Source organism: Cnephaeus nilssonii, assembly GCF_951640355.1.
Source record: "Cnephaeus nilssonii genome assembly, chromosome: 5".
NCBI lineage: Eukaryota > Metazoa > Chordata > Mammalia > Chiroptera > Vespertilionidae > Cnephaeus > Cnephaeus nilssonii.
Window position 1 is genome coordinate 6,420,949 of NC_137076.1, and position 22,420 is coordinate 6,443,368.

At 50.2% G+C, this 22,420-nt stretch overlaps 2 protein-coding genes and 1 long non-coding RNA gene across 6 annotated transcripts; 1 reads left to right on the plus strand and 2 right to left on the minus strand.

Annotated features, from left to right (window-relative positions):
* Nucleotides 1–870: 870 nt before the first annotated feature.
* On the minus strand, nucleotides 871–6,304 carry LOC307100418. Its single transcript, XR_013813603.1, has 2 exons — nucleotides 5,640–6,304; nucleotides 871–3,532 (listed from the first exon to the last, which is right to left on the minus strand). It is a non-coding gene; the product is annotated as an uncharacterized lncRNA (long non-coding RNA).
* A 95-nt stretch (nucleotides 6,305–6,399) lies between these two features.
* Nucleotides 6,400–10,807, plus strand: RACK1 (receptor for activated C kinase 1). The gene is made up of 8 exons (XM_079772823.1): nucleotides 6,400–6,621; nucleotides 7,586–7,757; nucleotides 8,208–8,355; nucleotides 8,562–8,657; nucleotides 9,024–9,134; nucleotides 9,559–9,699; nucleotides 10,261–10,371; nucleotides 10,674–10,807. The coding sequence occupies exons 1-8, from the start codon at nucleotides 6,513–6,515 to the stop codon at nucleotides 10,737–10,739; spliced, it is 954 nt and encodes a 317-aa protein (XP_079628949.1). The 5' UTR covers nucleotides 6,400–6,512; the 3' UTR covers nucleotides 10,740–10,807.
* A 1,257-nt stretch (nucleotides 10,808–12,064) lies between these two features.
* On the minus strand, nucleotides 12,065–21,862 carry TRIM41 (tripartite motif containing 41). 4 transcript variants are annotated; one of them, XM_079772770.1, is made up of 7 exons: nucleotides 20,741–21,862; nucleotides 19,868–19,924; nucleotides 16,769–16,864; nucleotides 14,792–15,022; nucleotides 14,240–14,262; nucleotides 13,970–14,097; nucleotides 12,065–13,565 (listed from the first exon to the last, which is right to left on the minus strand). In XM_079772770.1, exons 1-7 carry the CDS (start codon nucleotides 21,587–21,589, stop codon nucleotides 12,961–12,963), a joined length of 1,989 nt encoding a protein of 662 aa, XP_079628896.1. In that variant the 5' UTR covers nucleotides 21,590–21,862; the 3' UTR covers nucleotides 12,065–12,960. The 4 variants fall into 4 exon arrangements, with proteins under 4 accessions (XP_079628896.1, XP_079628895.1, XP_079628898.1 ...); XM_079772769.1 differs by having other exon boundaries at nucleotides 14,792–15,055; XM_079772772.1 differs by lacking the exon at nucleotides 19,868–19,924.
* Nucleotides 21,863–22,420: the final 558 nt, after the last annotated feature.

Consider the following 22,420-nt stretch of genomic DNA (forward strand, 5'->3'; position numbering starts at 1 on the left):
TCCTCTCTTGCGAGCTCATTTGTGCCTGGCTGGTCCCCATTCCTCTCTCACGAGCTCATTTGTGCCTGGCTGGTCCCCGTTCCTCTCTCCCCAGTGTTGAGTGTCTGAGCTATGATGGCATGACAACCATTTGCATATTAGCTCTTTATTATATAGAATTACAAAGAGGGCGAGGCAGGCTTACTAGTCCTATACTAGATCTAATAGGACTTTCTACACTGATGGATGTGTTCTAAATCTATGCTGTCCAATACAGCAGGTACCACTAGCTATGTATGACTTTGAGCTCTTGAAATGTGGCTAGTGCAACTCAGGAACTGAATTTTCAATTGTGTTTAATTTTAATTGATTTTAAATAGTTATACTTGGCTGATGGCTAAAGTACGTTGAATTCTCCTTCCTAAGGCCCTAAAGAATAATAGCAAGTCCAAAGGAAAGATGAAAATAAGCCAAAAAAACAAGTGCAATTTCTTTACCCAATCAGGAGAGAAAAGCTGTAAAATGATTATTTTTAGGCATATAAGGAGAACATATTTAAAAGGCTTTCTTGTATTTTTAAAAAATATATTTTATTGATTTTTTACAGAGAGGAAAGGAGAGGGATAGAGAGGTAGAAACATTGATGAGAGAGAAACAACAATCAGCTGCCTCCTACACACCCCCTACTGGGGATGTGCCCGCAACCAAGGTACATGCCCTTGACCGGACTCGAACCTGGGACCTTTCAGTCCGCAGGCCGACACTCTATCCACTGAGCCAAACCGGTTAGGGCTTTCTTGTATTTTTTTAAAAATGTAACCAAAACGGCCTTGAGCCAGTTTCACTTATACGGGATGTGACAGGGTTTTAATAGAAATTTAGCTTTTAAAAAAAAAAATTGTATTAACCCCTTCACAAAAAAAGCTGGGAGACTGGGTCCTCAAAACAGGAAAAGTATAAATGAGGTTTTATTTGGTACATGATGTAGGGCAAAACCTAGTATTAAGCAGGTAAGTGAATTCTTCCCTTTATCATTTCACAGCAAATCCTGACAGAGGATGGTGAGGAGGACTTGGAGTCCTAGAAGGGAAAGCAGTTTGTGTTGACAGTATTAATGAGGAAATTGAGAGATGTAGGAAGAACAGGGCTAAAAAGGAGACCATGAGAGGTAATGGTGGTGATATATTACATTTTTAATGACAGTTTTGGCCCACAAACCAGAGAGTCCTCAGAGGTACAGTATGAGAATTCTGTGCTTGGGGAAATGGCTCATTTCTGCATGGGAGACATAGAGGAGAAGCAACAAGGCTCCTGTTATCAGCAGACCTGCAAAGAGGAAGTAAATGGCCTCTAAGTTAGTACTTTTCTCCCCCTTCCAAAGGGGGGAATGGACATCTCAGAGATTTGTATTAAAGAACAGGAAGGCTTGCACAGCCTGCATGGCTCAGCAGTTGAGCATCCACCTATGAACCAGGAGGTCACAGTTCGATTCCCGGTCAGGGCACATGCCCAGGTTGTGGGCTCAATCCCAAGTTGGGGGCATGCAGGAGGCAGCCAATCAATGATTTTCTCTCATCACTGATGTTTCTCTCTCGCCCTCTCCCTTCCTCTCTGAAATCAATAAAAATATATTAAACATACACCGGAACTCTCATTCCTCCATAGCTATTTGATGTTCAAACTTAGGCCTTCCTGACTTCTTCATCCTAATGTACTTGGATCCAGAGTTGGTCTGAGGCTTCTGGTTGACAATTCCATTTGGCACCAAGATGGGCCCAGAAATACAAAGGGGGATCCACGTGGCCTGGAAGAGCTCCCTGAAGGTCACATAACCCTTTTTCGTCTGCCATTTCCTAGGCACCCATAATCCCCCCTCCCCCTACAGCAAAGGATGGAATTTCTCAGCAGACCTGGCTTCATAACCCAAGTGTGAGCAGGAAATACTGTCTCCTCTTCAGCCCTCTTATCTTGTGGTAAGCTAACCAGCTTCAAGGTTCCATCTCAATACATTCTCCTGACCCTGGTTCGTATGAAATTCTCTTCCTGGTAATAAACTCAGAAAAGGCACCTTGGGTCACAACTTTTATTTCTCCCCTACCACCTAATGCTGCTTTAAATCCTTTAATAAAGCCAAAAGCTTGCCTTCTCCCTTCATTTCTTCTAGTCCTGCCTGGACCAGGCCCACTTCCCCAGCTTCTGACTCTGCACATCAGGTAAAGCACCCGAGGCCTAGGGGGCCCCACAGTCCCTCTCCCAGGGAAGACCCAACAGAATGCCTTAGGACCTGCTTCCTGGGGGACTGTTAGATCTCAGATTTCTGCCTAAGATGAACACCGAGTCTTTATCAAGAGGGAAAAAAAGGCATGTGATTTCTTGTAAGTACTGTTCCCAGTATTGATTTAATGCCACATCCCCACTTCTTACTAGGAGGAATGGACAGAACCTATCATTATACCCCCATGTTTCCTTGTCAGCAATCTTTTTAAGCTAATTCTATAGGCCTCAGTCATTAAATATTTTTTTATATACATTCCAATACTAAACTCTGGAGTGAAGGTAGCGTAGGGAGAAGAGAGATGGATTGGAAGAGATATTCAACTCCTCACAAGGCCTTTGGTAAGTCATCAGTCCCTCCCTTCATAGGTCTCATGATCCTCCTAGAGACTCTCCTGACAAGCTTCGGAACTCCTTGTTTCTAATCTTACTTCAACCTAGCCTACATTGTGATAACCAATACCTTTTAGCAAACTCAAGTCTAGGCAGGAGAGGGATGAGAATCCTAAAAAGAAGTCCTTTGATTTCAGGACAAATTCCAATTTCCTTAGCACCATCTCTGGTTTCATTCTCTTCTCCCTTTCCTCTTGAAACCATCTCTCCCAAGCTTGCATGCATACCACTTGTACGCCTCTTCCCTGTGCAGATCCTGTTTCCTGAACATCCTCCCTCGCATTAGTCACTTGCCCTTTAAGTCTGAGGCTGGCCACCAAGATTAGACTCTTCCACATGCCAAACTCTCTAGCTTGTGCTGGGAATGCAACATGTGAGCAGAAACAGACCAGTCCCTGTCCTCAGAGTACTCAGAAGAGAGCCCCAAGGGGTTCAACAGCAAATTGAGCTAAGTGTTATGAAGGCCCAGCACACTATGAGGGCATGAAACAAAGGAGCCTGGCTGAGAACTGAAGTCACAGAGCACTTTCCTGACGTGGCAACCTGAGCTGAGACCTTAAAGAAGCTTAGATTTAACTAAGAAATGTGAGGTGGGATATGGTGGGCCTTCGTTTCCCTCAGCTTCACAACTACCACCTACAACAGCACTCACCTGAGCATTCAAGGGAAAACCTATTTCACCTGAGTGCTGGCAGAAAGGGAATGAAGGTCTCTGCTCCTTGGAGAAGGAATCATGGGCCTCTGGCAAGAAGTCCAAGGGGCTCTTTCCAGTTATGCAGGTCTTGTGGGCTTCCCTCCAGAAAAGGAATGTTGAGACAGAGTTCCTTAGAAGAACCTCTCCAGTCTCCTCTTGGGATCCTTACCTTGTGTGGAATGGAGAAGATGCCTATAGGGACATGAGAGAGGGGGAAGCCCCGGGGTTCTAACAAGAAGTGGGTGAGACCCAGTTGAATTCCCAGCTAGGATTGGTGGGGCTGAGCCCAGCCCAAAAGAGTTCTGCCTAAAAGAGCGTTTAGGGGTGGGGGAGGCTCTGAATACAGTTGGAATTTTCCCCAAAGGCCAGGTAGGTCCTCCAGCGGGCTTCCACCTCTTAAGAGGCTAGAGAAAAGATGTTCTGGACAAGACTCGTTGGAGGCACAGCTGATTTTCAGATACATCCCACAGCTGAGGGACGTCACCCCAATGGAAGGAGCTCAGCTCTCGGCTCTCTTTGAGGACGACGAGTGAATCTAGATTCCTGGTTGAGAGGAGTGAGGAGTCCAGGTGAGCCCTTGAGCTGGGCCAGATGGGGGCCCTGTATACCTAGCAGTGAGCCACAGAGCCCCTGAGGGAAGCAGGTGTGGATGGGGTTTAACTCCAGCTGATCTGAGTTGGAAAGGATGCCCCACCCCTGTCTCCACTCCTAGCTTTACCCAGAGTGGTCTCCAGGGTTGAGGAGACACCTCCCTTGGTTCAAGATTGTCCCTCAGGGGCATGGTGGCCTGCATCTCCTCCAAGGGAGGAGAGGCTGGGCAGTGGTTGGAGGAAAACACCAAAGTGGGAAGCCCAAATCCTGCAGGCTCCAGTCGTCTGCAAAGTCCACTATATTCCATTTCTCCCTCTCCGCCACTGGCATCGCCAGCTTGGACTGTGTGCTCCAGGGCAAAGTCCAAATCCCCTCTGAGACCCATAAGAGGGGACACTGCCAGAATCATCTCACAGAGTAAGGGACCCATGCGGGAAGAGGCCCGTAGACCTGCGGGAGGAGCAAAGAGGAAATCCTCTGCGTATAAAGACCAACAGCCAGGGAAGCCCTTGCGCAGCGAGCATCTACTCACCCAGATACATGGAGTCCCTGGCCTGACCAGTCATAAGCGGCGAGCTGATATTGGGGTGGGTAAAGGCAGGGGCTTGGGGTGTAGTGCAGTGTTAGAAAAGTTAAAGGTTGGGGTGCAGGTGGCTACCTGGATGAATCATCAAGCTGTGGAGGTGCAGTCAGGACAGAGCCCTGAGGAAGGAGGGGAGTCTGCAGGCCACCAGAGGGTCAGGCGCTCTCAAGGGAGGGATCATGGCCCTTCTCCGCACGCCTGAGCAGCCACAGCCCATGGCAGCTTTGTCTCTGCCCCTCACCTAACTTCTGCCCTCCTTCCCCAAGGCCATCGGGCACATTGCCAAGGTCCTTCCCTGAGGCTGTGTGGCCCCCACACCTCCATTTCATTTTCAGTCTCAGCTTCTCCAACATTCCAGCTCTTTCCAACAGACACATTTCCTCCCATATACCTTCCCTCCAAGTGGAACATTAATTTCCCCCTATATCCACTGGGATCTGCCCCACATCTCCTTGTCTTTGCTCCCTGCCCACAATATCCCTTCCCCCAGCTCCATCTAGCCCCCCAAAATGGGTCCCGCCTCCCCAAGACCTAAAACAGGGCCTGGTCCCCAAGAGGTGCTCACTAAGTAAGGGGCGCTTTACCTGTCTGAGTTCACTTACTCTCCACACCACCATGTGAGGTGGGTACTGTAACTTCCCATCTCATTCCACAGGCCTGAAACTAAAGTCAATACACAGAAAAGTGGGTACTTGTGCACAATTCTCTCTTTATTTTGCCTAGATGATATAGCTGCCATCATCCTGATCTGTGCCCCGCCCTTTAAAAAAGCATTTGAGCCCCGGCCGGGCGATTCACCGAAAGGCTGAGTTCAATTCCCGGTCAGCCCACCAGGTCCCCGGTCGGCCGTGTAAAGGGAGGCAACCAGGGATATGGATATCTCGATCTCTCTCTCTCTCTCTCCTGTCCTCCCTCTCTCCCTGCCTGCCTGTCTTGCTCCCCCTCCCCCCTTCCTCTCTAAAAACCAATAAACATATCCTCAGGCGAGGATTTAAAAAATAAGCATTTGAGGGGGCGCTGCCGGCATTCTCTTATCAGGGATGTGCAGCAGTGGGGGGCACCCGCAAGCAGAGCGGCTCAAAGGGAGGCCGGCAGGCAGCCAGGTGATCCTATTAAACTGCTTACCTGTCCAGGCCTGTCCCTCCGGGCCTTTCTGTGAGGTCGTTAGGCCCGGAGCCGGCTTTCGACCGAGTCCCCGGAGATCGGAACCCGGAGGCCTTCCTCTCGGACCCGCTCCGTTTCTGCCCCCGCGATCCGCGCTCGGGCGAGGCGGGGTGAGCGGCCAGCGGCCCGCACCCCGGCTTCCCGCTCACCCCGGCTTCCCGCTCCGGAACTCGTTCTTGCCGTAGTCCGGGGGGGACTGAATCCTTCCGGACACGGCGTGTCTCACCAAAACCATCAGGACGTAAACCTCTTGAGGGAAGAGCCGCCACTGCGCGCGGAAATCGTTTAGGGTTTACTAGTCCTGGGCACCGTTTATATTAAAAATATAATGCCGTGGTTTTCGTACTGCCCACGGTTACTCACAACTGCGACCTGGACATTAAGATCCCCAGCGCGGCCACCCGGGCCGCGGAGCGCGGAGGACAGGCTCGCGCGGCGGCGCGCAGGGACCCGGAAGTCTCTGCAGCCCTCAAGGAGATTTGCCTGCACGTCCCTCTTCCGCTTCTCAGACTTCACGTCCCAATCAGGATTCGAGGAGCATTTTGAAACATGGTGGTCTTGGTTTCAGAATATTTATACACGTTACCAAATTACGCTGTTTGGAGCGTTGTCATTTCACCTCGCTCTATATACTCTACGTGGCGCCGCCATCTTGCGCGGAATTGAATCATGGGGGCCGCCATTTTGCGAAAGAGGGCGGGTATTTCCGGTTCCGGCGGGGGATGTTCTCTCTTTTCCTCGCAGGGCTGCGGCGGTGGTGGTTGTGCTGCTGCTCTCTCTGAAGTATCCAGGTCCATCCTCGTCGCTGCGGCGACACGCACACCCGCCGCCGCCATGACTGAGCAGATGACCCTTCGTGGCACCCTCAAGGGCCACAATGGATGGGTGACCCAGATCGCTACCACTCCCCAGTTCCCGGACATGATACTGTCCGCCTCTCGAGGTACGAGCTGAGGTGCGGGGCGGAGGACTGGAGGATAGGAGAGGTTATACCTGTCGCGTGGCTGGGCCAGTGGCACGCGGCCGGGAAAACGGGGTGGAAGGGGTGTGCGGACCTGTGCCCAGGCCTCAGCCGGGATGCAGACATGGAAACAGGTCAGCCAGTGGCTGCCGGGAGGGTTGCAGGATTGGGGGCTTTTTTATTTCTTGCCTGCCTCCCCGCCGGTGTGTTCAAGTGCTCGGGAGCCTACGGGTCGTGCGGGGCGGTGATGACACCAACATGCCATCTGAGTGCTCGTGCTGAAAACCAGAGGCTGTTTCTGAGCTGCCGCCCGGCCCGCTGCCCGATGGGAAGTGGGTGGACACCGAGGGGGCCGCGCGGAACTAGTCCCCGGCCGGCCCGAGCCTGCCCTCTGTCTTCGGTTTTCTTCTCATCTGCACCTGACTGCGTTCGGAAGCTTCTTGTGCCTTCCGTTTGCGCCCACAATTAGAGCTGAAAGATGACCTGACCTGATCGTGTCTGGCGCTTAATCGGAAAGCTTCCGTGAACAGGTCTCAGTGAAAGCATCCACCCTGGAGCGAGTGAAGTGATTTGACTGGCTGCGCACTGCTGGCAGCCCACAGCTAGTCTTCCCACACCCGAGCTGCTGTGTTTTGCATTAGACGTCAGATAAGACTGATGTTGAATTGGCCTGGGTCAGGAAAGAGCGTCCCTGACTCCGGTGAAGTTAGGCACACCTGAGTTAAATTCATGGTATTGCTTGGCCCCACTTGGTCCTTGAATAGTGAGTCACTTGGCCTTGGCTGGTAATGTGTTCAGGGCCTGCAGTTTCCCTCCCTACCTGTCCTTCCTTTGTTAGATTGCAGACCCACCGAGGACCTTGAGGCATCCTGGGTTGTCCACTAGGTGAGCAAGTGGCCTGTGAGGTTACTCACTGGGCTTCCTTTCCTATTTTACTTACCCGTAGACAAGACCATCATCATGTGGAAGCTGACCAGGGATGAGACCAACTACGGCATCCCACAGCGTGCTCTTCGGGGTCACTCCCATTTCGTTAGTGACGTGGTCATCTCCTCCGATGGCCAGTTTGCCCTCTCTGGCTCCTGGGACGGAACCCTTCGCCTCTGGGATCTCACAACGCAAGTAGCTGCTCTGTTATCTCTGGGGGGAGGTAGGTTCCCATGGGCTTTCCCGTCCCTTGTGGGAACTGTAAGTCCAGAGAGCACCTAGAGAGGGTACTTGGGGTGCTTGCTCTCTCTCCTTGTTGCTTTCGTTTTTTATACAAAAGTGCCGAGGAGTGGTCTGGTTGGGTAGTCTTGCCAGATATTGCCATTGAGGCGGCAAGAGTTTGAACAGGTTCTACCTTGGGAACATAATGGAGGATCCTGGTGATGACAGGCGACATTGTCAGCCAACCCCGTGTGGGAGTGAGGACATGTCCTGCAATTCTGAAGAGAATCCTCTGGCGTATTCTTAACCAAGGGTCTGCTGTGTGCAGATCCATGTCCGGGGTTGTAGGAGGAAATGCAGCTTCACTGGAAGAACGCTTGCAAAGTGTGTCTAGGCAGTGACCAAGTCCTTCCTCTCAGGGGCACCACCACGCGCCGATTCGTGGGCCATACCAAGGACGTGCTGAGTGTGGCCTTCTCCTCTGACAACCGGCAGATTGTCTCTGGCTCCCGAGATAAAACCATCAAGTTATGGAATACTCTGGGTGTATGCAAATATACCGTCCAGGTAAAGTGAAGACACATGTTAAGGTGCTCTCCCACCCTCTGAACCTGGGCCTTATGTGGTGATCTCAGGCTTCATCTGATGAAAGTTTCATTGATCTTGAAGGTTTGGGTTTGGAGGTGTGAAAACAGATTTTCGTTATAACTGAGGGGTGGGGTCAAGAGTTTCATGGACGGGATGGTTTTTCCTAATTTCATTTTCATCTGTAGGATGAGAGCCACTCAGAGTGGGTATCTTGTGTCCGTTTCTCGCCCAACAGCAGCAATCCCATCATCGTGTCCTGTGGCTGGGACAAGCTGGTCAAGGTGAGCTTGGAGCCAGGGTGTAGGGTCTTTGCCAGCTGGAATGTGTTCCTACTCTCTCCCAGATGGTTATACACTTCGAAAGATTTGTCCCTCAGTTTACTTTTTTTCTTCCTAGTTGATCTAAAATAGCCAATTGATGGGCCTAAGTCCCTTATGAGGCAACAGAGCATTTGTTACCTGTTTTAATCCTAATTGTCCACAAGTGGCAAGACCTTTTTTTGGTTACTGATTGAATGAAAAATGACCACCAGATCCAGGAATGCTTTTAAACGAGTTTTAAAGGCCCTTTCTGTTTGGCTTGAGCTCTTCTGACTCTGACAGCTCCACAGCCAAGTTCATCTATGACCGCCACCACCCCAAATTTAGGTATGGAACCTGGCAAACTGCAAGCTGAAGACCAATCACATCGGCCACACAGGATACCTGAACACTGTGACTGTCTCTCCAGATGGATCCCTCTGTGCTTCTGGAGGCAAGGTACTTGGGCCAGGAGTCTCCTACACGATGGGTACAGTGTCTTAGAAAGAATACTTGACAAGATAGTAATCTAAGAAAAAATATTTCCGAAGATTGCTTTCTGAAAGTGACATCTTGAAGGAATACTATACTGTTCAAAAGAAACCGATTGTCTTCTATAAATCTGTTTTCTTTTGAAGCTATTGATGACATTAGAATTTCATTTAACAAACAGTGGTTTGATTTAGATCACAGACTCTTGGTAGGTTTGGTGAGGGAGGTGGTGCATTAAAGGAAAGGTATAGAGGTAAATATTGCTACTTCAATCATTCGTTTTGGGGAAGTTTAGGGTACGGGGGTGGGGTAGTTAAGATAATCTTGAGACAGCTGGGATTAACATCTGGAAGAGGTCGCATTACCCTGACTCAACTTTGCTCTCTCCCAGGATGGCCAGGCCATGCTGTGGGACCTCAACGAAGGCAAGCATCTGTATACACTTGATGGTGGGGACATCATCAACGCCCTGTGTTTCAGCCCCAATCGCTACTGGCTCTGTGCTGCCACTGGCCCCAGCATCAAGATCTGGGTGAGTAGGGGCTGCGCTGAGGACAGGTACCTAGCTGTACTCTAAGCCATGGCATCATTGTGGTGGTTTCCTGAACAACTGCTGTCAGGGTGTCAGTGGAGGCCCAGCAAAAGCTAGTTAAAACTTCCTGGGTTTGGGGTTTGCAGTGATTAGATCTTCGCCTACTTAAAGGAGTGGCCAAATAGAGCAGCTTATTCAACCGCAGCACAGTTGGCATTTTCGTCTGAATGTTTGCCGGAGCGGGTGGAGTAGTCCTTTGTATTTTAGGATGTTTAGCAGCAAACCTGGTCTTTACTCACCAGTAAGTGCTTATAGCAGACTCCCTTAGTGACAACCAAAAATGTCTCTAGGCATTGCCAAGTGTGGGTGGCAAAAATATCCTCTGTTGAGATTATTGAGGTATAAAGGGACTTTTGAGAGGGGGCTTCTGTTTTCTGTTTGGTTTTTTTTTGGGGGGGGGGTTGGGTTGTTGTGTTTTGTTTTGGGGTTTTGTTGGTGTTTTTTAGTATCAGTGGCATTAAAATGCAAAGTTGCCTTACCTCCATTTTGCTCCTTCCCCAGGACTTGGAAGGCAAGATCATTGTAGATGAATTGAAGCAAGAAGTTATCAGTACCAGCAGCAAGGCAGAGCCACCCCAGTGTACCTCTCTGGCCTGGTCTGCTGATGGCCAGGTAAGTGGGTGTACCATCTGGAGGGAAGATTGTGGTCTAGAGCAGCAGTTACCAACGGGTGGTCTGTCCGTGAGGTCCCGAAAGGTTGGCGACCGCTGGCCTGGAGGGTAGTGATTACCTGCTTTCAGTTCAGTTTAATTTGACCAATTTACAGGCATATTGGTCCTTACTTACCAGCTGCTGCTTCCTCTAGGAATAATCACCCATAATCATGTAGTTAGAAGAGTGGGGATCTTAAGGGCCCTCTTCACTAATGGGACTAGAGTTTCATGACCCTGACATCACTCATTTCTCCTTTGCAGACTCTCTTTGCTGGCTACACAGACAACCTGGTGCGAGTGTGGCAGGTGACCATCGGCACCCGCTAGAGATATATGGCAGAGCTTTAGTAATAAAATGGTTTTCTGGCTTGTAGAAAGTGTCTTTCTCTGATTAGGGAAAAAAGCTGCGTCCTATTCTGGAGGCACAGGCCAGGTAAAGGCTTTGGGAAGAGGGAGAAGTCAGACTATGTTGGTACCTCATTCATAATATTCCTATTTCAGATAGATCCTCAGTGTTTTTATTGATTTCGGGGAGAAACACCCATCTGCTGCCTCCCGAATGCCCCCTACTAGGGATTAAGCCTGGGCATATACCCTGATTGGGAATTGAATCTGCAACCTCTGGGTGCATGAGATAAGGCTCAACCAACTGAAACTTCGGTTAAGGCTAACATAGTCTACATCATATTGGGTCTTTTAAGATGGAGAATTACTAGAAAAAAGAAAAAGATGGAGACTTACTTTTTAATAAAGGCAAGTCAACTCACCAAAAGAACTACCTAAATCCTTTTCACTCCTCCCATACGGGAGATTTAAAATTATATACAGTGGTCTAGAATTACTCATAATCACAGAACTGGCTAAATTACAAACAGCTATTGAAGCAGCCCATATATATATACATATATGTACATAGACACACTGGAGGCCTGATGCACGAATTATGCATGGGTGGGGTCCCTCCGGGTAGCCTGCTGGGATCAAGCTGAAGCCTACAGCTCCTTCCTGCTGTTCCTGGCCCCACTGCAGCAGTACTCACCAGCCCTGCATCTGGAGCCCTCCGGCATTGGGCCAAAACTGGCTTGCCAACATCCCCCAGGGGTCCCAGATTGTGAGGATGCAGGCCAGGCTGAGGGACCCTACTGGACCCAGGAACATGTTTTGGGTCCGTGTGTATCCGGCCTATCTTGCCCAGTCCAGATTTCACAACCCCAGCAGCAAGCTAACCTACCACTCATAGCGTCTACTCTGGTGGTCAGTGCACATCAAAGCGAGTGGTTGAGCAGCTTTAGCATGTCATTAGCATATTAGGCTTTTATTACATAGGAGAATCCATTTCCTCCTCCTCCTAGTAATGGGGCATCTCTAGCTTTATCTCCAACTTCATGGGATTTCTAGATAATAGTCACCTATACTTTGAAAATGGGCCTGAGCCAGGAGTGTGGAGACTCGGAAACAGTCCTAAAGCATCAAAGCAGTAGGAGAGCCATCAGCAAATGATCTTCAAGTAGTCTGATGAGGATGCCAATAAAGTAGGTAGGTCTTACAAATGGGAGGAAGGGTAGGGTTTATATTCCAATCTCTTTAAACAGGATCTCATGCTTAGTAGCGTTTCTGCTCATCTAAAGGAATGGACTCCACAAAAGAAGCAAAACTTTTTTTCTTTTTATTTCCACAACCCAACTTCCCTTTCCCCCAGGAACATAATTGACCTGGGCCATCAAAGCACAGGACAAAAAGCTGATAAGTGACACAAGGCAAAGGGTTACTAGAAAAATATATTATACCCAAGGCTCTCCTAGGGACCTAAACCCTGCTCCCCATCAGAGCTCATCAAATGAAACTGAAGACATGAGAGGATGGAAATATGAACCTCTGCTGAACAAAGGGGAAAGGAGTCTGGCAGTGAAAAGGGTAGGGTGTGGTTTGCTGGGGAAGGGTGAGAAAATAATTTACTGGGGTGGGGGGGGATATAATGGTATGTGGTTTCAATCATGTCTACCACTCTGGATCTCACTGAAACTAAATTCTGGCCAGTCTATGGAGGTAGAAATTGGGATAGAAGTTTAGAATCCTTCCTTTCCCAGAGGAGATGGTTCTTTATTACCCAGCTCTACCTTTTGCCCAGCCTGCCTCCCCTCAAAACTCCAAATTCCATAGTTAAACTTCCATTAGAAAATGGAATTGGAATGGGGATAGTCGTGTCTTGCCCAAATCCTCCAGCCTGGGAACTGGTATGAAGATTGAAAAGCAGGGATGGGTAAAGAGAAGTTAATAAAATTAAGTATTCCCTCCCCTACTCAAACTTGGTCCCTGGGTGGACAGGAAGGGAAGACTAGGCAGCTGATATCAGGGACCCATGCAGGTGAGGCAGAGCTGGAGGCCAGAAAGGTTCCTTAGGCTCCTACAGGGAAAAGGGGGGTCAAGGAAGAGCAGGAAGCAATGCAGAAAACTTAGGGAGCCTTTTAGCCCCAAAACTTGGGCCACCCTCCACCACCACCCGCCCCACCAGTGCTGACCAGAGGGGCCCCAGCGGGTGGTAGGCTGATCAAGGGCACAGCTTAATTCGGGTGCCCTTGGAGAACACCCGGAAGAAAGGGAAGACACGCTCGCCCAGAAAGGCAGCCGAGAAGGTGTGCACGTGGGCCAGAGTCTCTGCATTGTAGAAGCCCAGGCGCCCAGCCTCATAGTCCAGGTACACGCCGAAGCGCCGTGGTTTCTCACTTGGGCTCAGCAGTGTCTGCTCCGTCGAGCTCTGTGCCTGGTAACGTTTGCCATTGGTGCCCACACACCACACTTCCCTCTGGAGCAGGGGCTGCTGGGGTAGGTGGAGGCGGCGGCGGCGGTGGTGATGGCGTGAGGAAGAACTGGCATCCCCGATGCCCACAGAGGAACCCCCAGAGCCCACCTTTTCCTTATGATGGGTTGATTCTCGGGCAGCACCCACAGCCCAGCCCCGCCGCCCACCCACCTCTACCTCCCAGTAGTGCCGGCCAGAGCGGAAGCCCTGGGCCCCCAGTACGCAGCAGTCAGCTGAGAAGCACTTGGAATGGTCAGCAACCTTCTGCCGCCGTTCTGCCAGGCGGACCCCCCGGCGATCAGGAGACAGCATCAGGGCCGGGTGAGCCGTGTCGGGGTCCAGTGTCAGGTCCACTTGTGGGAAGAGGACAAATTCACCAGGGATGGGCCCACTGTTGCCCCTCAGCAGCCAACTCCAAGGTTCAGCCTTTCCTAATGCCCTCCCCCCATTCACCTTCTCGACCCCAGCAGTCCTTAGTGTCCCACCCCTTCCTAAAGCCAGGATCAGCTTCCTATGGGTTCTAACACTTTCCCTATTCTTGTTTCCAGGACACTGGACAGGTCTTCCCTCTGGCCCTGGCTCTTCTTGCCAGCACTCACCCCCAACACCTACCTGAGCTAGGACAGCAGTCTTGGCTTGAAGCCCCAGATGGCCTACCTGTAGCCTGCTCCATCTCAGCCCCCAATCTTCCCTCAGAACCTAATCTCAGGTCTGTGAAGGTAAAGGCAAAGGAAGGTCGCACAGGTGACCTCCCTACCTCGAGCAGCCTGACAGAACATCCGGCTCATTTTCCTCACGATGGCGTCTGTCAGGAAGTCATGGCTATGGGGTTGACACGGGTCAGGGGACCAGATCTCTGGGGGCTGCAGCTGTATCTCTTCACACCTGGAGGAAGGGGACCAGGCAGGGGGTGGGACCATGATATTCCCAGGGGAAGGAGAGGCGGAGAGGGGCAGGATAGCCAAAAGAGGCAGGGATGGGGAACCAGATGCCACTAGGTTACAAAGGATAAAGGGTGAGAACACACCTATTGAAAGTCTCCTTGATGTCCTGGGAATAACAGAAACACAAAGAAGGAGAGGGAGAAAGACAAAGAGAGAGTCAGCTGTGCAGGGATGGCTCCTTTCTCCCTGCCTGGTTCTAGCCATAAAGACTGAACATAAACAGGGAGTGAGAAAAAGCACTTCAAGGCCTCCTCTAAACATGCATCCATCTCAGTCATCCTTGTGCCTCAGCACACCTAACTCATCTCATCCTGCTGTGAGCCTAGGAATAGAATTTTCAACCCCAGTAAACTAATTTTCACAATATGACTTGGTTGTCTTTTTCAGAATGTCACTGCCAAAAACTCTTTCCTCAACTCTCATTTAAAACCCTCCTCCTTACAACTGAAACTCCTTTATTTTCATTAGGTATAATCACACACCACATATTACAATAACTCTTGTCTTCAGCCTCAGAAGACCTTTAGGTCTTCAGGAGAAATCCCTGTGGATTCATCCCAGTAAAAAAAGGCTGCTATGGGCAGGTGTTAAACACAGGGTGCTGGGGAGCAGACAGGGAAGTGGACCCTGCTCACCTGGAGCAGCCGCAGGCCCCCCTGCTGGCTCCGTTCCTGGGCCTCGTTCAGCAGGCGGCTCAGCTGGGCAGCCTGCTCAGCCAGAAGACTGGCCGCTGCTCCCGCCCGGCCCAGCTGGGCTTCGTGCATCTCTCGAAGGCGCCGCTCCAGCCCTGCCTGCTCTTCAGCCAGAAACCTTGTCAGCCGTCCAAACTCTGAGGCCACAGCTGCCAGCTCTGACTTCATCTGGCTCTGGGATGATGCAAAGGGGATGGTGGATACCACCTCAACACACAGAAACATAAACCTCCAATTTGGCAACTGCTGCCCCTCAGTCCAAGGCAAAGGAGCCCTATATCCCAAATGGAAAGAGGTATCTGTCCCCTTTCCCACTCGCAGCCTTACCAGGCATCACTCGCCACACCCTGGTCCGAAACTCACTCGCCTTTGCCTGCAATACTTCTTTCCACCTTGGCTGCCCAACTTGACTCATTTTAGGTCTAAGTTTTACTATTCCCTAAGAGAAGTCTTCCCTCCCCTCCATATCTAAATCAGGACCACCCCCATAAATATCAGTCTCTCCTCATGGCATATCTCTCAATTAGAAATGTTATGTTTACATTGGAGTACCCTTTATATCCTTTTCTCTCACTATACCATAAACTCTGTTTGCTACAGGATCCTTGGACCCTGGCATAGTGCCAACCATGGAATAGGTGCTTGGTAAGAACTTATGAAATGAGTAAATAAAAAAATCAGTAATCAAGATATCAAGCTAGGGTCCTGGATATATCACTAGTGACCTTGGGAAAGTCACTCAATTCTAGATCAGAAATAGGCAAACTTTCTATAAAGGGCCAGATAATATTTTATACTTTAAAGACTGAGGCAAAATCAAGGATATTAATATGTAGGTACATCTATTATAATAGAAAATGTCTGTCCACTCCCACCCATTTGCTGAGCTGGGCAATCCCAGATGGTGGACAGGCTTTTTGCCCATGTATCATCAGCTAGAGACGTTCTTGGGACAAAGAGTGACAGGCCAGATGGGGAGGAAAGTCCTGACTGGCCAAGTGGGTGAAGTGAACAGTTAGTTTCTCTGTCCAGTGCCACTCAGATTCTTACACCTTCTCTGCACACCAGGAGCCCAAGAGTCTCAATTTGAGCAATAAGCTGGAGGCAAGACCAACTCCCAGACCCAGATTCCACCACTCAGTGCAAGGCAGCCACCAGCAGCAGAATCCCTAAATCTGGGAGTGTATATAAAGTGTAGGTGGCAACAAGCACAGACAGGCCCTGGGAAGTGGCAGGCAGAGAAGAGATGGGGGAAGAGGTCCGACAGGAGGGATGTCCCAGACTTGGTATCTGAAGCTCAGCATCAGGCCATTCCAGTGCCTGGTGGCCTTACAAAAACAGACGGGACAAGGGGTGGGAATTGGGGGGGAAATAGCTAAAATACTCCTTGGGGAGAGGTGAGAACTGATGAAAAAAGGCTGAGAAACTGGACTAGAGGATATTGGGTCTCTGCAATCCTAACATTCACTAATTCATCCCCTCCACTGGCCCCCTCTCATGCTCAGGGCTGCTCTGCCTACCCCCGGCCACCTATCCTGGGATCAGGGGCTTCTGATGGCTGCTTGATGGATTTTGGCTTGCCTCCTTCTGCCCTCTGCTATCCAGTGTGCTGGGCACAGCGTGGTGGGACAATGGCTCTGGAGTTAAATGTCCTGAGTGGTAAGCCTACTCTGCGGCCTTGAGCCAGACACCCAATCTCTCCAAGCCAGGCCTCTCTCGCCATTCTGGAATCTGGGAATGTATATAACTCCTCACCCTCTAAGGCCCCTCTCTCCTCAGGACCCTGGGAGGGTGTCTACCTCTCCCCCAGGCCTTGGCTGCCCCTCTTCAGGAGCTCTAGTCACCACTTGTGCGAGTGGGCAGCCCATCCTCCCTGCCCTGACCACAGAGCCAGTCAGCCTGTCAAGGACATTCACCCACCTTCAGCTCTGTCACCCGCCTCTCCTCCTTGGCTTTCATCTTCTGCACAGCCTCCAGGTGCTTCCTTAGAGGTTCCACATGCCCCTGCAGTTTGGCCTGCGGGAACAGTAAGAGGAAGGCTAATGGCCCGGGCTGGAGAAGCACCTGCTCTTCCCCATCCTCCCTGCAGTGGGCTGGGTCTCAAAGCCTGATCCCCATCACAGTTATCAAATGAGCATCATACTCCCATCCTCCTCTTCCTTCTCTTCAGATGATGGCAAAGGCTCCAACCCTCCACCTGCACTCATGTCCACAGCCCTGGGTGCGTTTTCTAAAGGTGGGACCCTGACTAGAGAGCCCCACTCGGGTGGAGTGTGCCTGGTTGAGCACCTCACCACACAAAGTCCTCCCATATGAAGTTCCTGCCTGTGGTCCCGGCCCCTCATAGCAATCTTCTTCATTACTTTCATCTCCAAGTACTTTTCTGATTATTTTCATGTGATAAAAATCCATCAGTCGTTCACCACCACTTGCAAAGTATGAGACTAACTGCCCCTACATTTCTAGCCTACCCCTTCTACAGTCTTAGTTTGAGCCATATCTTGTCTTTTTCTGGCTTCATAATACTTCCCAGGCACTGTAATCATTATAAGTTTGCCTGCCTTTCCCAGGACAGGGGCTCTTGGGGACAGGGTCGCCACTTTAATTTGTGTTTCTCCCTGTCCATCTGCTTGCTCTCCCACTCAATCACTTGCTGAATGAAAAACAAAAACTCTCTCCTCCTAAATACTTAACCTTCACAACAAATATGCACTTAAGCTCTGTGTTCCAATTATTTGTAGCAGTCTTTTTCTTTAAAGGACTCTCTATAGAGAGACCAAAATGGGTGAGATTAACCCAAACTATTTATTTCCTTTTTTATGTCTTCTGCATTTATCCCTCCTTTTCCTTGAGGGGTAACACAGGGCAGAAAAGCTCAAGCCTAGACTCCAATCTGATCCTAAATGCAGCCAAGTGTCCTGAAGCAAGCCATGATTCCAGTTTCCTCATCTTAAAATGGGAATTGGGAATACTAGAACCTACCCCTTGGGTAGTATGCTTAGCACAGTGTCTGGTATATAGCAACAGATCAGTAAATGTTACCTAGTGTTCCCTACCTAGGCCTTAAGCTGCCAATGAAAACCTGACAATGACCCTTGAACTACAGACATTACTGACTCAGGGTACAAAAGGCCGCTCTTGTTGTCTTTTTTAATATATTTTCATTGATTTCAGAGAGGAAGGGAGAGGGAGACAGAGACAGAAACATCAATGATGAGAGAGAATCATTGATCGGCTGCCTCCTGCACACCCCACTGGGGATAGGAGCCTGCAACCTGGGCATGTGCCCTGACCAGGAATCGAACTGTGACCTCCTACTTCACAGGTCAACACTCAACCACTGAGCCATGCCAGCGAGGCCAAAAGGCCATAGTTGCACAGATAAGTAGTTGCAGACAAAAATCATAGTAATAATAAGATTACAATCGATCCATAACATGAAAACAGCATAAACTACACAAAACTTTGCCTTTTGATATCACTTTCCACTTACGTCCAGTAGTGTCAATAATTTCAACTCTATTAATACAGAATTTACGATGCTTAAATTTTCCACTTAATATTTTTCCTAAATTGTTGACTAAAAATTCATAAGCAGAAATCCAGAGTACTATGTAAGAAAAATTTTCAAGGACCTTTAACTTTTCTGGAGCTTTATTTATACAGCATTTGTATGTTACTACCTACTCAATAAAGAAATATTTCTACAACACAGTGCCAAGCTAGTGCTAGTCAGTGTACGTATCTAAACAAAACAAACTTACTTGTCTGTAAAATAGCCTATAACTTAGAAAGGGAATCACTCAAATTAGTTCTATATAATAAAACTTACGTATTGACATTTGCTGATCAGTTACTGTCAGATTATTTGTGTCTATGTGACCTCCCCAAATTGCAGAGCCTACTGGAGTGGAACTGAATAGATGTGGTTAACACAAATTAAAATCCAGTTTCAGAAACTCTTCAAAAGTCCTGCCAGGGGAGCGTGAAAAGGGGTGGAATGCTCATTGATATTCCACCCTGGGATCCAGTTAACAAAGTTGGCTACACATTGTTTCATGGGTCGAATTGTCTAGGAACTGAGGGGATATAAAAAAGAAGAACAAAAGGAGCTGGCAACTTCCCCTAATATTGCATGGCCTAAAAGGCAGGTGAGCCCTCAGTGGATAGAGCGTCAGCCTTCGGACTGAAAGGTCCCAGGTTCGATTCCAGTCAAGGGCATGTACCTTGGTTTGCGGGCACATCCCCAGTAGGAGGTGTGCAAGAGGCAGCTGATGGATGTTTCTCTCTCTCATCGATGTTTCTAACTCTCTATCCCTCTCCTTTCCTCTCTGTAAAAAATCAATAAAATATATTTAAAAAAAAAAAAAGCAGGTGATATTACTAATGCAGTGAGTCCCATCACAGGCTGGGCTTCCTAAAGATACTCTCCCATCACTGATTCAGAATCTCTAGTGGTAAGGTCCACTCTACTTTTGAAAACACTCACTAGTAATTTGGCCAATCAGCCAGGTTTGACAATCACTGTTTGGAAGGAAGAGTTAACCTGTCATGAAGGGATGTTGGTTTGTCTTAGCTGTACGACTTATAGCTGAGAAGTTCTAGACTCATTATTCTAAAATCAGAGCAATGATAATACCTAAAGGGGGGGTTACCATAGGAATCAGGAGATATGAAAACACAAGTCATAAAACAAAAAAGTTCTGGGCCAATCACATAGAAACTACCTTCTCCTCTTCCCAGTCCCACTGCTTCAAACACATCCAGGCCTTCTCTAAGGAGTGATATTTGTGCTGGCTGTCTCACAGCCAAATCTCCGTTACCAATGTCCAAAAAGAGGGTCAAAAGTAGGGGGCAAGATATTAAGCAAAACAGACTCAAACTCCAAGATGAAGTTGTATGTCAGAAAAGTCAAACAAACAGACATCCAAATAGTAGTGACCTTGTTAACAGTATAGACCAGGGTGGGGGGATGGGGTAGGGGTAGGGGAGTAGGTCATAACCAAGTCCATCACTTACTAGCAGCTGTGTGGCCCTGTGTATATTACTTAAATCTCTCTGACTCTGTTTCCCGATCTGTAAAATGGGAATAGAAACCATATCAAACTCACAGGGTTGTTTTGAGTTTTAAATGAGACAGTCCATGAAAAGTGCTTAGTATAGTATATACTGGAGTACACAGTACATGTTCAATAAATATTAACTTTTAATCCTGAAGAAAATAAAGTTCAAAGACATTCAGAAACTTAAAAGTCTCTCCCTTTTTTCTGAATTCCCAGGAAAGGTAAGAAGTTCTGGCCAGTACATCATAATGCTGCAGTTGAAGCCAAAGTCCTCAGGGGGAGAACCAAGCCATATCATGGGATGGGCGGAGAACCCATTAGAAGGCCATTTCAGAGCCTCTGGGTCTGATGCTAGGAGTTATTATGCGCCTACTCCTCAGAGCCCTTCTTGTTCCTGAGGCCCCATCTCCAGGGGTCTCAGTCAAGGACAGACGTAAGACCACCCAAAGAAACATGAGACTGGTGGTAAGGCCCTAGGGGCCTGTCACCTGCACTCCTACCCTTAGGGACAGTGAAAGTGTGAAAGAGCAGTGGTCCCCCTTCTCCCCCCTCCCCCCCCCCCCCCCCCCAGACACAGCCCAGTGATATGGCATCACCAGCTTTGCCCAATTTCCTTTGAGAAAGCCAGTCCTCCTGGTCTTCACTATGTCTGCGTTGTCTGTGCACAGGATCCTTCTCCCTCTAACCCTGGTGCCAAAGGTGTTTACAAGGACTATTACCTCGCGATTACACGAGATTCTTGGCGGGAGGTGGGGGGGAGACATTTCCTTTTCCCAGCTCCTCACTTCCTCTCCTCCCCCTCTAAACTCCCATCTTCTACTTCTCTCACCTTGTACTCCTGCACCACCTCCTCCAATGGCACCACGCTGTGCTGCTTGTGGCTCCTGGATTCTCGGCACACCACACAGATGGCCTCCTCGTCCACTTCACAGAAGAGCTTCAGGGCCTCTTGGTGTTTGGGACAAATGCCCTGCTCATTCCCACGGCTCCCCCGACCAGGTGCTGGATGCATCTGCCGGATCACCTGCACCATGTTGGCCAGCTGCAGGTTGGGGCGGAAGCTTCTCCTGGGAAAGCTCTTTCTGCATTGGGGGCAGGTGAAGCACCTCCGAGGGGCTGGAGGCGGGGGAAGTGATGTGACAGGGTCTAGCTCCTCCTCCTCCTCCTCCAGCACTTCTTCCTCGTCCTCCTCCATCTCCAAGTAGTAGTCCGGGTCCTCCTCCTCCATGTCAAAGTAGTAGTCCTGGTCCTCCTCCTCCTCCATGTCCAAGTAGTAGTCCGGGTCCTCCTCCTCCTCCTCCTCCCACACGTTGTCCATGTTATCCCTGTTGGACCCGCCCATGCCACCGGTCCAGAACACACCTTCCTCTTCCTCCTCGACCTCCTCCTCCAAGTCGCCCTCATAGTCTTCATCCCTCATGGGGGTGTCCCAGCCCCCACCGGCCCCCACAGCCTCCACTTCCTCCTCCCCTCCTCCATTCTCCTCCTCCTCCTCCCGGTCTAACTCGTCCCTGTCCTCCTCATCCTCCCCTCCCCACAGCTGGGTCACACACACTCGGCAGAAGTTGTGCCCGCAGCCGATGGACACGGGGTCCGTGAAGTAATCGAGGCAGATGGCGCACACCGCCTCCTCCTGAAGGGTCTGCACAGGGTTGGGTGCCATGGCAACGGCAGCCATCTTAGTGTCCACTCAGCCAGGGTAAAAGGTAGGGGGCCGAGGGAGGTCTTCCCTCTCAGACGCCCTGACGACCCGGCCCCACCCCCAGCCCTGTCTCTGCACACCTCGCCTCAAGCGCAGGTAGAGAAATGTCCTCCCGACAGCCCACCCTCCACACAGTCCCCTTCTCCCCGGCTGCAAGCGTGTCTCTGCCACGGGAGAGAACACAGCTGAGCGCTGCCGCCAAGTCCCTCAGGCAGCCCTGAGTGCAAATCTGCCCCCAACGCTCTCCGGGCCTCCTCATAAACCCCCGCCCCTCCTCACTTCCTGGCTCCGCCCCCCCACTTCCGTTCTCCCTCCCAACACTTCCGGTACCGCCAAGCCACCCTAGCTAGCGAGTTCCTTCCGCGATCGCGCAACGCTCCCTTCCCGCCCCGACGCGGACGACAGGAAGCGATGAGACGCTCTAGCATCCACTCTGGAAGAGGGCGGGAGGGCTAGGACGATGGAGGTCCACATCTCTGTGGTGCGGGGGCGTGAGCAACACGGACGAAACAGAAAGACCGGCCACTCCCAGCCCCCGCCACTGGGGATAAATTTCGGGAGACGATGGGACCCTCTGTGGCCGTCCGCTGCCGGTGCTATGACCGCGTCGGCCGGGCGCCATCCTACCGGCCGGGCACCAAAGATTGCAGCAAGCACTCCTCACAGCTGATGCCGGAAGCAGAGGGGCGGGCCCCGGTGAGCGTCCTGAAGTATTTCCGGCCCTTCTAGGCAGAGGACTTGGGTGTCTGAGGACTCGGGGCGTCCCTCGGTGACCGTCACGGGGCGGGGTCTGAGGAAGTGTGGTGG

Coding starts and splice junctions, on each gene's coding strand:
- RACK1 (XM_079772823.1), top strand. CDS start 6,513: ATGACTGAGCAGATGACCCTTCGTGGCACCCTCAAGGGCCACAATGGA. Junction 8,356..8,561: donor TATGCAAATATACCGTCCAG/GTAAAGTGAAGA, acceptor TTTCATCTGTAG/GATGAGAGCCACTCAGAGTG. Junction 8,658..9,023: donor GCTGGGACAAGCTGGTCAAG/GTGAGCTTGGAG, acceptor CCCCAAATTTAG/GTATGGAACCTGGCAAACTG.
- TRIM41 (XM_079772769.1), bottom strand. CDS start 21,589: ATGGCTGCCGTTGCCATGGCACCCAACCCTGTGCAGACCCTTCAGGAG. Junction 15,056..16,768: donor GGCGGGTGACAGAGCTGAAG/GTGGGTGAATGT, acceptor CTGTGTGTTGAG/GTGGTATCCACCATCCCCTT. Junction 14,263..14,791: donor GGGGCCTGCGGCTGCTCCAG/GTGAGCAGGGTC, acceptor TGTTATTCCCAG/GACATCAAGGAGACTTTCAA.